Genomic DNA, 16,872 nt, shown 5'->3' on the forward strand with positions numbered 1-16,872 from the left:
AAGACTACTCAGACCCACTGTACACAGACTGCACTGTGACAGATTATCAGCTCGAGGTGGCCTCAGCAGACTGACATAGGACAGAGTTGACTGTCTGTAACCCGATCCCCTTAACCCCTGTGTTTCCTCATGATTGTGAGTGTGAGTGTGAGCATGTGTGTGTGTGTGTATGTGTGTGTGTGTGTGTGTGTGTGTGTGTGTGAGAGAGAGAGAGAGAGACAGAGAGAGAGAGAGAGAGAGAGAGAGTGCAGCAGTAAGGTATTCACTGGTTTCACACGACATAAACTGAACAGCACACAGGACTACTACACAGCGCACGGTGAAAAACATTTGGGAAAAATACGGATATTTTTTTCTCAAATTGAAAAACAGGTAAGAGTTACGCAATGCTAATTGAAGTAAACATTCTGTATCTGACTTAGAAGTATTGATTGAAAAGGAGCAACAAGTGAGCTGGCAAAGAATATATCTACAGTTATCTACAATCTACGTTGCCAACAGCATGATTGAGACCCGTACTATGGGTAGTTCAATGCGGTCATTCACGAACTGTGCTACCTTTAAATTCAAGTTGTGGTCGATTTAAACCAAGTCATCATTGGAAACGGAGTCCCCTAAAGTGGCTTTCTTCTCCTCATCTCTCCTCTCCTTAATTCATCAAAATATAGGATAAGTAGAAGCAATATGGCAGAGACCGACCCGGGGGATTTGCTTTCACCTGTGGTTCTTCGAGATCAATCCACTAAAGGTGAGGAATAAGGCTAGGAGCCTACAGTTCTGTCTAGTATATTACTTCCTTGGACAGTTCCAAATGAGTGAGCTATACAAGGTTTTTCAAGAGTCCCGATAATCACCCATGTAGCCTAGTTATAATGTAGTTATAATTTTCATAGTGGTCTAACATTAATTGCTGATTCAAATACTTGGGCAGCTTATAGCTAACAGTTTATAGCCAAATTGGTTAGGTGCGAAATATCTGAAGACTCTAAACGGCCCTAGAACAGGGCCCTTTTTGTAGTCCCGCGGATCAATTTCCCCCAAAAAACTTGTGTAGCCTCTACCCCATCCAATTTGCCCATCCCTGCCCTAGAATGTAGGAGAACGTGACGTCATGGGCTAAGACAAGTACAGTATTGGTTTTATAATTTAGGCTAAATCAAGCCAATACTAGTATCTGCTGTTCTCTTTCCTTTGACCATCTTTGTCTGATGGGTTGTGGGTCAACCCACAGAGATCTATGCACACACACACTTTTGGTTAAAAGACAGAGACAGACAAGTCAGCACTGCAGAATTGGTTAAGACAGTTGGGTTGTATGAGTTGCCAATGCCATAGCCTATTCACCAATGACATCAGGGGATGGCATTGCTTATTCATTCATTGAGAAAAGGCTAACTGGATATGAGGAGCGACAATAAAGGCGGTGAGTGAGACAGGTTTATGCGTTATGGTTGTGTTTTGACGTTGTGCAAAATAGCTCTGTAGCATTGATTAGGGTCCTTGATACAAAGGAAACGTTGCGTTGATATAGCAGGCAGCGTGTCCTACGAAGCCAAATTGTTCCCGATATAAGCAGCAACAATAAGTAGCAACACTTTCATCATAACATTGCCTGAAACGAGAATAGTTTGCAAGTTACAACTATGTTACTAACATATGAAATTGAGAACGATACTTTATATTGACATTTTGCGATATAATCCACAGGTAACTTTTAGTGCTGAGCGATTAACCGACATTTCGTTTTTGGGGGGCAGGGTTATTACACATCTAATTGACCGAGGTCGGTTCAATTACGGGTACTTCAATTCCATTTAGTGCCGTTATTTGTGAGCCTAAAGCGCCCTTTATCCAGAGAGAAATCAAATCATTCACGAGAGAATGGGACGCTGGGCTGAAGGGAGTTGAAGTTTTCATTAAGCAAATATTCAGCCTAGTTTAGCGCAGAAAAGTTGTAATTAACTACAATAACCATAATCCATTGCGCCTTTCACGGCTCGGACATAGATGGATACACTTTTACTCTTACTAAATTAGGTAAGATAAAGACCGACCGCATAGACACACAGACAGCATGAGAGAGGAATGAACACAACACAAGGAAGAGAGAGATGAATAGAGACAGATCGTGAAAGTATGCCTTATCTATTTTGAAGAACTAGTAAAATGATTTAATCAGACAGCTCTGCAGGCTAGCCTAGCGAAATAGGATGACTTAAGACAGTACAGTCTTGGGATCAGAGAGAACGTTGTCTGGCTGTTTGGCTGCTACTTCCTGAGCAGATATGAGATGATGACTTTTAAGGAATGAAAAATAATAAAGTCTTCAAATAAAAGCTAAGTAATATACACAACTTAAATATTTCATTTCATAGTAATTTCCTATTTTTCTATTGACGTCTACCCAATGTGCAACTGAAAGAGACAACGGAATGTTTTCAATGTTTTGTCAATTTAATGAACGTTCACTATTTTGGGCTTCGGAAAAGCTCTACAATTATTACTTTTAATGCATTTAATGTTTAAAAAGAGAATAGAAACCGAAATTGAAAACCGTGTTTATTTTTAATAATCGAACCAAAACCGAACCAACCTCAGAAAAGCACTCATCACTAGTACCTGTAAATCAGTGATTGAATTACCGCTTTACGTGCACGTTCACGCCAACAATGAGCGTTCCTACATTATGCTCAGAGTTACCAAAGAGGGTTACAGTGGCGAGGGACTAACTCAGAAAGTCACATGTAAACTGCAGATATTTTTTTTGCTCTTCACAAATCAGCCTTCAGAAAGTATTCACACCCCTTTACTTTTTCCACGTTTTGTTGTGTTACAGCCTGAATTTAAAATTCATTCAATTTAGATTTTTTTTGTCACTGGCCTACAGACAATACCCTATAATGTCAAAGTGGAATTATCTTTTTTCAAAATGTTTACAAATTAATTAAAAATGAAAAGCTGAAATGTCTTAAGTCAATAAGTATTCAACCCCTTTGTTATGGTAAGCCTAAATAAGTTCAGGAGTACACATTTTCTTAACAAGTCATGTAATAAGTTACATGGACTCACTCTGTGTGCAATAATAGAGTTTAACATTATTTTTTAATGACTAACTAATCTCTGTACCCAACACATACAATTACAGTGCATTCGGAAAGTATTCTGACCCCTTGACTTTTTCCACATTTTGATACGTTACAGCCTTATTCTGAAATGGCTTAAATTGTTTTTTTCCTCATCAATCTACACACAATACCCCATAATGACAAAGCAAAAACAGGTTTTTTGACATTTTTGCAAATGTATTGAAAATAAAAAACGGAAATATCACATTTACATAAGTATTCAGACCCTTTACTCAGTACTTTGTTGAAGCACCTTTGGCAGAGTCTCCTTGGGTATGACGCTACAAGCTTGGCACATCTGTATTTGGGGAGTTTCTCCCATTCTTCTCTGCAGATCCTCTCAAACTCTGTCAGGTTGGATGGGGATCGTCGCTGCACAGATATTTTCAGGTCTCTCCAGAGATGTTCGATCGGTTCAAATCCGGGCTCTGGCTGGGCCACTCAAGGACATTCAGAGACTTGTCCCGAAGCCACTCCTGCGTTGTCTTGGCTGTGTGCTTAGGGTTGTTGTCCTGTTGGAAGGTGAACCTTTGCCCCAGTCTGAGCACCCTGGAGCAGGTTTTCATCAAGGATCTCTCTGTACTTGGCTCCGTTCATCTTTCCTTCGATCCTGACTAGTCTCCCAGTCCCTGCCACTTAAACACATCCCCACAGCATGATGCTGCCACCACCATGCTTCACTTTAGGAATGGTGCCAGGTTTCCTCCAGACGTGACACTTGGCATTCAGGCCAAAGAGTTCAATCTTGGTTTCATCAGACCAGAGAATCTTGTTTCTCATGGTCAGAGTGCTTTAGGTGCCTCTTGGCAAACTCCAAGCTGGCTGTCATGTGCCTTTTACTGAGGAGTGGCTTCCGTCTGGCCACTATACCGTAAAGGCCTGATTGGTGGAGTGCTGCATAGATGGTTGTCCTTCTGGAAGGTTCTCCCATCTCCACAGAGGAACTCTAGAGCTCGGGTTCTTGGTCACCTCCCTGACCAAGGACCTTCTCCCCCAATTGCTCAGTTTGGCCGGACGACCAGCTCTAGGAAGAGTCTTGGTGGTTCCAAACTTCTTCCATTTAAGAATGATGGAGGCCACTGTGTTCTTGGGGACCTTCAATGCTGCAGAAATGTTTTGGTACCTTTCTCCAGATCTGTGCTTCGACACAATCCTGTCTTTGAACTTTACGGACAATTCCTTCAACATCATGGCTTGGTTTTTGCTCTGACTTGCACTGTCAACTGTGGGACCTTATATAGACAGGTGTGTGCCTTTCCAAATCATGTCCAATCAATTTAATTTACCAAAGGTGGACTCCAATCAAGTTGTAGAAACATCTCAAGGATGATCAATGGAAACAGGATGCACCTGAGCTCAATTTAGAGTCTCATAGCAAAGGGTCTGAATACTTATGTAAATAAGGTATTTCTGTTTTTATTTTTAATACATTTGCTAACATTTCTAAAACCCATTTTTTGCTTTGTCGTTATGGGGTATTGTGTGTAGATTGATGAGGAACATTTTTTATTTAATCCATTTTAGAATAAGGCTGTAACTTAACAAAATGTGGAAAAAGTCAAGGGTTATGAATACTTTCTGAATGCACTGTATCTGTAAGGTCCCTCAGTCAAGCAGTGAATGTCAAACACAGATTCAACCACAAAGACCAAGGAACTTTTCAAATGCCTCCAATATTGGTAGATGGGTAAAAATAAAAAGCAGAGATTGAATATCCCTTTGAGCGTGGTGACGTTATTAATTACACTTTGGATGGTGTATCAATTCACCCAGTCACTACAAAAATACAGGCATCCTTCCTAACTCAATTGCCAGCGAGAAAGGAAACCAATGGTGAGGCCAATGGTGAATTTAAAACAGTTACAGAGTTTAATGGCTGTGATAGGAGAAAACAGGATGGTTCAACAACATTGTAGTTACTCCACAATGCTAAACTAATTAACAGAGTGAAAAGAAAGAAGCCTGTACAGAATACAAATATTCAAAAGCATGCATCTTGTTTGCAACAAGGCACTAAAGGAATACTGCAAAGAATGTGGCAAAGCAATTAACTTTTTGTCCTGAATACAAAGTGTTATGTTTGGGGCAAATCCAATACAACACATTACTGAGTACCACTCTCCATATTTTCAAGCATAGTGGTGGGTGGCTGCATCATGTTATGGGTATGCTTGTAATCGTTAAGGACTGGGGAGTTTTTCAGGATAAAAAATAAATGGAATGGAGCTAAGCACAGGCAAAATCCTAGAGTAAAACGTGGTTCGGTCTGCTTTCCACCAGACACTGGGAGATGAATTCACCTTTCAGCAGGACAATAACCTAAAACACAATGCCAAATCTACACTGGAATTGCTTGCCAAGAAAACAGTGAATGTTCCTGAGTGGCCGAGTTACAGTTTTGACTTCAATCTACTTGAAAATCAATGGAAAGACCTGAAAATGGTTGTCTAGCAATGATCAACAACCAATTTGACAGAGCTTGAAGAATTTAGAAAATTATAATGGGCAAATGTTGCACAATCCAGGTGTGGAAAGCTCTTAAAGACTTGTATTACTGCCAAAGGTGCTTCTACAAAGTATAGACTCAGAGGTGTGAATACTTATGTAAATGAGATATTTCTGTATTTTATTTGCAATACATTTGCTAAAATGTCTAAAAACATGTTTTCACTTTGTCATTATGGGGTATTGTGTGTAGATCGTTGATTAAAAAAAGCATTTATTTAATAAATTTTTGAATAAGGTAAAAAAAATATATATATTTCATCCATTTTGAATTCAGGCTGTAACACAACAAAATTAGGAATAAGTCAAGGGATATAAATACTTTCTGAAGGCACTGTATATGTCCAACTTGTACAATATATTAACCTTATACCATAGCTTACTAATAACATTTGCATTATTAACTATGTATTAATTATCTTTCCAATCCAAGGGGGAAATTGTGGTGTAGAATTTTCAGACGTGGGTCCGGGGGTTGTCCCCAAATTTTATTTGGACATTTTAAAACGCATTTCCTGCAATTCTACACAGTTTTACATGACTTATCATGCCTCTCTTGAGGGGTATATGGAGGGGTATTTTTTTAAACACAGTATAAGTGGAAGGATAAGTGGAAAGTCATCACCATCATTAATGAAGATATTTCAAGACAAATATTAAGAAGACAAAATATGAAGACTGAGTTGTATTATAATGATGCAGACATGCATATTTATTTATATTAAGAAGACACAGATGAAGACTGAGTTTTATAATAATGATGCACATAAATATTTACATATACAAATGTTCCTGCAATTCTACAGTTTGACATGACTTTATGGTCTCTCTTGAGGGGTATTTTTGAAACCACTATAAGTGGAAGGATAAGTCACCATCAGTAATGAAATTATTTCAAGGCAAATATTAAGAAGACACAAAAGAGGAAGACTGAGTATAATGATGCACATTCATATTTACATAGGATATCATCTACTAAGTTGATCATACATTTACTATTCAGTTTTGTAGTTTTCCTAGTTTACAGGTGGAATACATACAGGGCTGAGCTAAAAGATACCTTCCAGTATATTTAGTCCTGACAGTCAGTCTAACAAACAGCTGTCAGGGGAGAGTCTATATTGAAAAAGTAAATTAGGAGGTTGCTGACAGAGACTGGACTTTTCTAGGAGGCAGACGGTAGCTGGACTCTGAAGATGGCTGCCAGTAGCTGGACTGGACTAAACTTGGAACGCAGGCAGTGACTGGGCTCTGAAGGTGGCTGACAGAGACTGGACTTAACCTTTCTAGGAGGCAGACAGTGGCTGGGCTCTGAAGGTGGTTGACAGACTGGAATTTGAAAGTCTGGACTAAACTTGGAAGAAGGCAGACATTGGCTGGGCTCTGAAGGTGGCTGACAGAATGGACTTGACCTGTCTAGGAGGCAAACAGTGGCTGAGCTCTGAAGGTGGCTGACCAGACTGGACTGGAATTTGATGGAGACTAGACTGGACTTTGATGGAGGCAGACAGTAGCTGGGCTCTGGAGGTGGCTTACAGAGACTGGATGCACATCAATGAATGAAGAGTGTGCACTGCTGCATATGGCTGCTGAGAGATTCTGATCCCTTTCAGTCAACTTCGGTACAACATACTATGCGGAGTCGCATTCTCGCGACTTCGGTTGAAGGATCTACAATCACGCCTGACAAGGCCAATGAAATCCGCGCCTCGCTGGAAGCCCCGCCTTCCACAGGTGATAAGCGGGAGACTCGGATTCAGTCCTTCAGTTACAGTGGGGGAAAAAAGTATTTAGTCAGCCACCAATTGTGCAAGTTCTCCCACTTAAAAAGATGAGAGAGGCCTGTAATTTTCATAATAGGTACACGTCAACTATGACAGACAAAATTAGAAAAGAAAATCCAGAAAATCACATTGTAGGATTTTTAATGAATTTATTTGCAAATTATGGTGGAAAATAAGTATTTGGTCAATAACAAAAGTTTCTCAATACTTTGTTATATACCTTTTGTTGGCAATGACACAGGTCAAATGTTTTCTGTAAGTCTTCACAAGGTTTTCACACACTGTTGCTGGTATTTTGGCCCATTCCTCCATGCAGATCTCCTCTAGAGCAGTGATGTTTTGGGGCTGTCGCTGGGCAACACGGACTTTCAACTCCCTCCAAAGATTTTCTATGGGGTTGAGATCTGGAGACTGGCTAGGCCACTCCAGGACCTTGAAATGCTTCTTACGAAGCCACTCCTTCGTTGCCCGGGCAGTGTGTTTGGGATCATTGTCATGCTGAAAGACCCAGCCACGTTTCATCTTCAATGCCCTTGCTGATGGAAGGAGGTTTTCACTCAAAATCTCACGATACATGGCCCCATTCATTCTTTCCTTTACACGGATCAGTCGTCCTGGTCCCTTTGCAGAAAAACAGCCCCAAAGCATGATGTTTCCGCCCCCATGCTTCACAGTAGGTATGGTGTTCTTTGGATGCAACTCAGCATTCTTTGTCCTCCAAACACGACGAGTTGAGTTTTTACCAAAAAGTTCTATTTTGGTTTCTTCTGACCACATGACATTCTCCCAATCCTCTTCTGGATCATCCAAATGCACTCTAGCAAACTTCAGACGGGCCTGGACATGTACTGGCTTAAGCAGGGGGACACGTCTTGCACGGCAGGATTTGAGTCCCTGGCGTCGTAGTGTGTTACTGATGGTAGGCTTTGTTACTTTGGTCCCAGCTCTCTGCAGGTCATTCACTAGGTCCCACCGTGTGGTTCTGGGATTTTTGCTCACCGTTCTTGTGATCATTTTGACCCCACGGGGTGAGATCTTGCGTGGAGCCCCAGATCGAGGGAGATTATCAGTGGTCTTGTATGTCTTCCATTTCCTAATAATTGCTCCCACAGTTGATTTATTCAAACCAAGCTGCTTACCTATTGTAGATTCAGTCTTCCCAGCCTGGTGCAGGTCTACAATTTTCTTTCTGGTGTCCTTTGACAGCTCTTTGGTCTTGGCCATAGTGGAGTTTGGAGTGTGACTGTTTGAGGTTGTGGACAGGTGTCTTTTATACTGATAACAAGTTCAAACAGGTGCCATTAATACAGGTAACGAGTGGAGGACAGAGGAGCCTCTTAAAGAAGAAGTTACAGGTCTGTGAGAGCCAGAAATCTTGCTTGTTTGTAGGTGACCAAATACTTATTTTCCACCATAATTTGCAAATAAATTCATTAAAAATCCTACAATGTGATTTTCAGGATTTTTTTTCCTCAATTTGTCTGTCATAGTTGACGTGTACCTATGATGAAAATTACAGGCCTCTCTCATCTTTTTAAGTGGGAGAACTTGCACAATTGGTGGCTGACTAAATACTTTTTTCCCCCACTGTATTCCGCTCTTCACCTCAGTGTGAACAGGAACGATTCACGCTACTAAAACAAACAATTGGAAAACGAGACTGTCTTACATTGCACCAACTAAACTGTCCCATAGTGGTAGAGCGTGCTCACCCCCTGGATGTTGTGTGCTGAAGGTTGTACTTGTTCTCATAAGTTTTCTAATCACAAACAATTAGTTATTCTTCAATTTGCTGGTGCAATGAGTAAGATGGCTAAGAAAACGACAGAGATGACGATGGCTAAACTGGGTTCAGGGTTGAGATTATGCCCCCAGTCATGCGGTTATAGCATTTCTCTGAAAGATACTCACAATCTATGTGTAGTTTGTCTCGGCTTGGACCACGCTCAGGCGGCCCTCGCTCGAATCAGTCCATGTGCGCATTGCCACGTATTGTGTACAAACTCCCTGGAAAGATGTGTAGCATTCTTGAGGAAGCTTGAGATTACCAATGGCGACTTTGGGTGGTCGAAGCAAATGTCTTGTCTTCCTGGGCATGGGGTATGCGGTGGCTGCCCAAGCCAACCCAGCTCCTGTGCACTCTGTCGCCAGTTACGGGAGGCTACTCGAGGAGAGACGGCGGCCAGGTTCGGTGGGTACCCCCTGCCTCTTCTGTCTGCCTCGGTCAAGCACCGCTTGCCTCTCTTCTCATACTTGTTGATGAAGGATCACCTCTGTGATCGGGTCCTATGTGGATTTTCGAGACCGGGCTAGCTAAACGAGCGCTGCATAGCGTGCTAGCCAGGTTGGCTAACTCGCCGAGGTGAGCTATCTACTACTAACTATTCCTGCCTCCTCATTCTAGACTTACGTGGCCTCAGCTAGCACCTCAAGAGTCTACAAACTCAGAATCCTCACGAGCCACCGCCTATTACAGCGATTGGCTGGTGGTGGCGGACTCGAGGGGGCAAGCAGTGTTACACACATCCATGCTACTGTCCCGTATTCAGTCTCTAGGCTTAATAAGAAACCTGAAGAAGAGCTGTCTGTCTCTCAGCGCATTTCGTTTCTGGGTTTCGAGCTAGACGTACTTGCATATCACGCTTTTCTATCCCTATGGAGGGTGTCCGGGTTACGGCTCTGCTCAGACAGATTTCGTCTGGGTTTTCGCTAGAGCCTATTCCTACTGGGGCTTCTGGGATGGAAGTCGTTGTTGATACGGCCCTTCCAGCGCTAGCTACTCAACTGGGTGCATCTCGCAGCCTAAGCCAGTCGTTTCGGGTGTCCCTGTCAGGCCTACCGGCCAGGGCCCAGTGGTGGGGCCATCTGCTATTGTCAGGGGGCTCCATGGGCTGAATTGTGTCTCGCAAGGTGATCACGACAGACACATCTGTAGTGGTGTGGAAATTATCCAACCATTATGTAGAAATTATGTTGAATATAATAATAAACTAAATTTATCAATCTGACTCCATTATTATGTGAATAAATGCAACAGGCCCTGTACGTCTCTGGAGGAATCTAGTCAGGGTACAGCCTTACATCACCTCTCACTATGACTATTGAATGTGTCTAACTTGCACCATTATACAATTATTAAGAGACTACATACAAATAGCTAATCCTGGCAACCAATGTTCTATCATTAATTTATTGAGGCACGCAGATCAGAGATGTCAAGGTGGAACCCAAGCATGTGCTATGCATAGTGTATATAACAACTAGCAATAGACCTACTAAATTATAAACGTATAGTCAAATAATTACTCTGTAAAACAAGGAATGGATTTATTCAATTCAACTAATGGAATTTATTAGTCACGAAATAATTAACACTCAAATAATTACAGTGTACATGAAATACATGATCTATTACAGACTACTTAGAGTAAATGACTACCATCAATAGGCTAAGACTTAACGTGGTTACATGTGTCTTCAGTTCAGAATAATCTCTTAGAGAAAAAACAGGAGCTTGGTAGCAAGTTCTCAAAGTATGAACAAATTCACTGCCCTTTTAACCAAATTCAAGCAGAAACTCACCCCCAACCTGAATTAACATTTCTTTGCATTTCTTTGCTAGTGAAAACAAAAGACAGGAAAGCACACACAGATTCTAATCAACTCAATTTAAATGATAGGAGCGCACCCCTGTGTTACTCCTCTTTGAACTATCCACAGTCTGACGAACAGAATAACACATTTTCCCTGTAACAATAAATCCATAGCACTTACAGTGCAATAAAACATATCAAAATTCATAGCTCTTTATGAACTTTTGAAACAATCCAAACATGAAAATGTAATTCACACAGTAACATTCATTTAATCGATTTCACGTTTTCATGTTTGGGCGGCAGGTAGCTTAGTGGGTAAGAGCATTGTGCCAGTAACCGAAAGGTCGCTGGTTCTAATCCCCGAGCCGACTAGGTGAAAAATCTGTTGATGTGCCCTTGAGCAAGGCACTTAACCCTAATTGCTCCTGTAAGTCGCTCTGGATAAGAGCGTCTGCTAAATGACTAAAAATAAATAATAATAAAATAAATTCATCTGTTTTCACGCCTCCAACGGTGTCTCTGCTCCCAGGGTTCTGTAGGAACGTCCCTCCCCGGAGAAAGACACAGATAAGGTGTGTTTGACCCTTGTGATAGCCCACAAATGGTCAGACATCCAAAAAAATGTCATAAATCATGATTGAGTCATTACGCTGTGCTCCCACACCAGCAAGTCGTGAGTATCATCTTCTCTTACTCTTCCAATACACATCCCCCCCGAGGCTGGGGTGCGCTGTACGAAGGCAACTCAATTCAGGGAGGTATGAACACTGGTGCGGAGTGCACTGCATCTCAATTAGTTGCACCCCTTCTCAAAAAACCAACACTCGATCCCTCTGATGTCAACAACTACAGACCAGTATCCCTTCTTTGTTTTCTCTCCAAAACTATTGAGTGTGCCGTCTTTAGCCAACTCTCTTGCTATCTCTCTCAGAATGACCTTCTTGATCCAAACCAGTCAGGTTTCAAGACTGGTCATTCAACTGAGACTGCTCTTCTCTGTGTCACTGCTGTGTCACTGCTAAAGCTAACTCTCTCTCCTCTGCTCTTGTCCTTCTAGACCTGTCTGCTGCCTTTGATACTGTGAACCATCAGATCCTCCTCTCCACCCTCTCCGAGCTGGGCATCTCCGGCGCGGCTCACTCTTGGATTGCGTCCTACCTGACCGGTCGCTCCTACCAAGTGGCGTGGCGAGAAGCTGTCTCCGCACCACGTGCTCTCACCACTGGTGTCCCCCAGGGCTCAGTTCTAGGCCCTCTCCTATTCTCGCTATACACCAAGTCACTTGGCTCTGTCATATCCTCACATGGCCTCTCCTATCATTGCTACGCTGACGACACACAACTAATCTTCTCCTTTCCCCCTTCTGATAACCAGGTGGCGAATCGCATCTCTGTATGTCTGGCAGATATATCAGTATGGATGACGGATCACCACCTCAAGCTGAACCTTGGCAAGACGGAGCTGCTCGTCCTCCCGGGGAAGGACTGCCTGTTCCATGATCTCGCCATCACGGTTGACAACTCCGTTGTGTCCTCCTCCCAGAGTGCGAAGAGCCTTGGCGTGACCCTGGACAACACCCTGTCGTTCTCCGCTAACATCAAGGCGGTGACCCGATCCTGTAGGTTCATGCTCTACAACATTCGGAGAGTACGACCCTGCCTTACACAGGAAGCGGCACAGGTCCTAATCCAGGCACTTGTCATCTCCCGTCTGGATTACTGCAACTCGCTGTTGGCTGGGCTCCCTGCCTGTGCCATTAAACCCCTACAAGTCATCCAGAATGCCGCAGCCCGTCTGGTGTTCAACCTTCCCAAGTTCTCTCACGTCACCCCGCTCCTCCGCACACTCCACTGGCTTCCAGTTGAAGCTCGCATCTGCTACAAGACCATGGTGCTTGCCTACGGAGCTGTGAGGGGAACGGCACTTCCGTACCTTCAGGCTCTGATCAGTCCCTACACCCAAACGAGGGCACTGCGTTCATCCACCTCTGGCCTGCTGGCTCCCCTACCTCTGCGGAAGCATAGTTCCCGCTCAGCCCAGTCAAAACTGTTCGCTGCCCTGGCACCCCAATGGTGGAACAAGCTCCCTCACGACGCCAGGACAGCGGAGTCACTCACCACCTTCCGGAGACATTTGAAACCCCACCTCTTTAAGGAATACCTGGGATAGGATCAAGTAATCCTAAAACTTTCGTTTCTTTACAACAAGAAATCACACATCGATAATCTACCTTAACCTAATCTTACTTTCTGATTCGGAACTTTGTGTTTGCGATGTGCTTGTTGCTCAGTGGAGTCAAGCTGCGAAAAGAGGTAGAAGGGTTTTTTGCAAAAGCTAGTCTTTCAAGGAGGGGAGAGGAAGGGGCACCCCACCAGAGGGGCGCATTCCATTCCAGAAGATACATGTGTATCTGAAGTGGAATGAGGCCGGCCTGACTGTGTGGCAAGTGCTGGCTTGGCTAAGGCTGCTGAGCAGCATACTGAAATTAGTGGGAGAGGGGCGTATAGACAGTGCGGCTGTCGACAGTGCAGCTGAGCGGAGGAGGTGCAGTGCATCCAAAAGATTTTTATTGATTTTAAATTGACCTGTTCTGAATATTGGGTGGGGCATATCCACCCTGCCAATTTCGCCTATGTTCCAATCACAAGCATAATTGACTTTACTTTTCTATGAACTTCGATACCTTTTCTAAAAGTTATTTATTGCCCACCTTCCCTACAGCATCCCATGCTCCATCCATGACAGTGTGGGGGTCCAGAGTGAAGCGCTACATGGGGCCTAACGTCTACACGGCTCCCCCAGATGGTGGCTGGGGCTGGGTGGTGGCGGTCTCCTTCTTCCTGGTGGAAATGTTCACCTACGGAGTCATCAAGAGCTTGGGCATCTTCCTCCAGGACCTGATGGGGGAGTTCGGGGAGAGCAACAGCCGAGTCTCTTGGATCATCTCCATCTGTGTCTTCGTCATGGCCTTCACTGGTGAGACTAGGGGCAGCATCAAGGTCTAGTGCTGTGGTGTTTTTGTAGAGCTGCAGGGTGTGCAGACTTTTGTTACTGGCCCAGCATCGATTCAAATAATCAGATTTGTGATCAGCTGAATCAGTGCTGGGCTAGAACGAAAGGCTCAGGAGCTCAAAATAAATGCTTTTAAAGGTGACAACACTTTGATATCACTCTCAGCTACAAAAGGTCAGATGCGCTATAGTGTGCTAACCAGAGGTACCTATCCCCTCTCAGCTCCTCTCGCTTCTGTGATGACCAACCGGTTTGGGTTCCAGACAGTTGTTATGATTGGTGGACTCCTCGTCTCCATAGGAACCATCGCCAGTGGCTTCACCAAATCCATCAACGAGATGTACATCACCATTGGACTTGTTGCAGGTATTAGAAACAAACACACACACACACGATTGACCATCACTCTCACAGTGCCACCAGTGTTGTCACCAGTGTGTGTGCGTGTGTCCTCTCCCCTCCACAGGTCTGGGATACTGTCTGACCTTCCTGCCCACCATCACCCTCCTGTCCCAGTACTTCTCCCACCGACGCTCCCTGGTCACAGCTGTCGCCTCCACAGGAGAGTCCTTCTCTGTGTTCGCCCTCGCCCCAGGTAAAAGGTCACAAGGGGACTAGAACACTCTGCTTACTAGCTAGCAAAGTTTATCTTTAAAAAAAACTGCTAATGTTTCAGTTTAGCAACCTTCCCATTATCTTAATCTTACTTCTCTCAATTGCTTTTTCTTTTCACATTAACCTGCATTTAATTTTAGGTTGGATTGCAAACCCTGACCACTATAGTCTTGTATTTCAAATGCTCTCCTCTCTGTTCTCCTCTCTGCTCCTCAGCCTTCTCTGCTCTGAGGGACCGTATCGGCTGGCGTTACACCCTGGTGGTGATTGGAGCTCTACAAGGCATCATCATCATCTGTGGAGTTCTGCTAAGACCCATCATCATCAGACCTGGACCAGCCACGGAGACAGAAACAGATGGACTGGCTGACAAAGAGCTGAAGGCTCTGGATACTCTGAACACACAGGAGTACTACAGTAAGGACAGGTTGTACACTAAGGTCAGTTCATATGCTAAGGATGGGTCTTACACACCGCAGAGGGATAACAAGCTGGCTCATTGTTACTCCCTGAGCTCTGGAGAGTCTGAGGACCAGGTCCTGGAGGACGGCAGTAAGGCAGGGGAGGAGTTGAAGGGGAACGAGGGGAAAGAGGAGGAGGAGGAGGAGGAGGCGTCTTCACAGCGGTGCTTAGGAAGCAAGGAGAAGGAGATGGAGAAGGACGAGGAGACGGAGGAGAAGGATGAGGAACAGACACAGACAGTATCCCCCCAGAAACTCCTTGACTTCTCCATGCTGAGAGAAGGCAGCTTCATCTGCTACGCTCTCTTCGGCCTTTTTGCCACATTGGGTTTCTTTGCCCCTCAGCTCTACATCATCGAGCTGAGTGTGAACCGTGGCGTGAAGCGTGACCGCGCCGCCTACATGCTCTCCGCCATGGCCTTTACCGAGATCTTCGGCCGCCTCTCCATTGGTTGGGTGCTAGGCAGGAAGCTGTTCAGAGGCAAGAAGCCCCTGGTGCTGCTGGGATGTGTAGTTCTGCTGTGCCTGGTACTGGTGGCCTTTACCCTGGTGTGGGAGTTCTGGGGCCTGGTGGTGTGTTGTGGGTTCTATGGGTTTTTTATAGGCACCGTGTCGTCGACACATATACCCATGCTGGCAGAGGAGGATGTGGTGGGCATAGAGAGGATGCCGTCGGCCGTGGGGGTCTATGTGTTTATACAGAGCTTCGCTGGGCTGGCGGGACCACCTCTGGGAGGTAAGAGATGCATACAGATCACATCTTTTTCACAGCCCTCTGTCTCTTTTGCTCTCTCTCTCTGATATGTCCCACCATTATCATCAAAGGAAAATAACACAAACTTGCTTCATTTGTGCATCATTTTAATAAATGAGTTTGTTTAACTTATAGAATTTTCTATTGTGTTCTCTCAGGTGTTCTTGTGGACCTGACTCAGAACTACGGCTCAGCGTTCTACTCCTGTGCAGTGGGTATGGGTCTGGGGGCTGTGTTCCTGGGTCTGGTACGACCAGCCAAGAGAGGCCTGCCCTGCTGCAGCACAACCAGGCCTCAGAGCATTTCGTATTATTCTGTATGTAAATCAGAGACAATCCATTTACTATGATATGTTACATTTTGAATGGTATGTATTAATTTGTGGGTGTCCATCACCCATTTCATATAATATGTTAAGAATTACAATTCGTATTATTATGTTACGAATTAGCAAAACGTACAATATGCTACAAAATTGCAAAACGTACAATATGTTATGAATTTGCTAAACGTATGATATGTTACGCATTCTAGCTAGTTGGCCAGGTGGCTATCGTTAGCTAGCTCGCTAACGTTAGCTAGGCTAGGGGTTAAGGTTAAGGTTAAGTTTAGGAGTTAGGTTAAAGGGTTAAGGTTAGGGTTAGCTAAAAGGGTTAAGGTTAGGTGAAGGGTTATCTAAATGGGTTAGGGTTTTTACTTACAGAATAATATGAAGTGCTCTGAGACCAGGTTGTGCAGCAGGAGGGGGGCTCAGAACCTCCCAGAACCCCTGCAGGTGGGGCCGGGAAACCCTGTACCTCAGCGAGAGGGGAAGGAGGCCCAGGACAGAGTCAGTCCTCAGGACTTCCTAGAAGTTGACCTTGATTTGGATGAGAAAACGTTACAGAAAAAGGCCAACCGATGACAATCTCTACTTGAAAAGACATCACACAGGTCAGAAGGAAACCCCATAAGAGTCTGAACTGAAGTCTCGGTTAAACTAGTGCTGATTGGGGTAAATCAGAGTCTGAACTGAAGTCT

The 16,872-nt window shown here is 44.1% G+C and overlaps 1 protein-coding gene across 1 annotated transcript; it reads left to right on the plus strand.

The window, feature by feature from the left end:
- Nucleotides 1-684: 684 nt before the first annotated feature.
- LOC311128407 (monocarboxylate transporter 7-like) lies at nt 685-16,756 on the plus strand (the record flags this gene model as incomplete). The annotated part of the gene is made up of 7 exons (XM_084160529.1): nt 685-748; nt 13,732-13,986; nt 14,245-14,388; nt 14,489-14,617; nt 14,854-15,834; nt 16,011-16,158; nt 16,594-16,756. 7 exons carry the CDS (start codon nt 685-687, stop codon nt 16,754-16,756), a joined length of 1,884 nt encoding a protein of 627 aa, XP_084016655.1.
- Between the last annotated feature and the right edge of the window lie 116 nt (nt 16,757-16,872).

The sequence above is a fragment of the Coregonus lavaretus genome (genome assembly GCF_964263955.1).
Source record: "Coregonus lavaretus genome assembly, chromosome: 1".
NCBI classification, from domain to species: Eukaryota; Metazoa; Chordata; class Actinopteri; order Salmoniformes; family Salmonidae; genus Coregonus; species Coregonus lavaretus.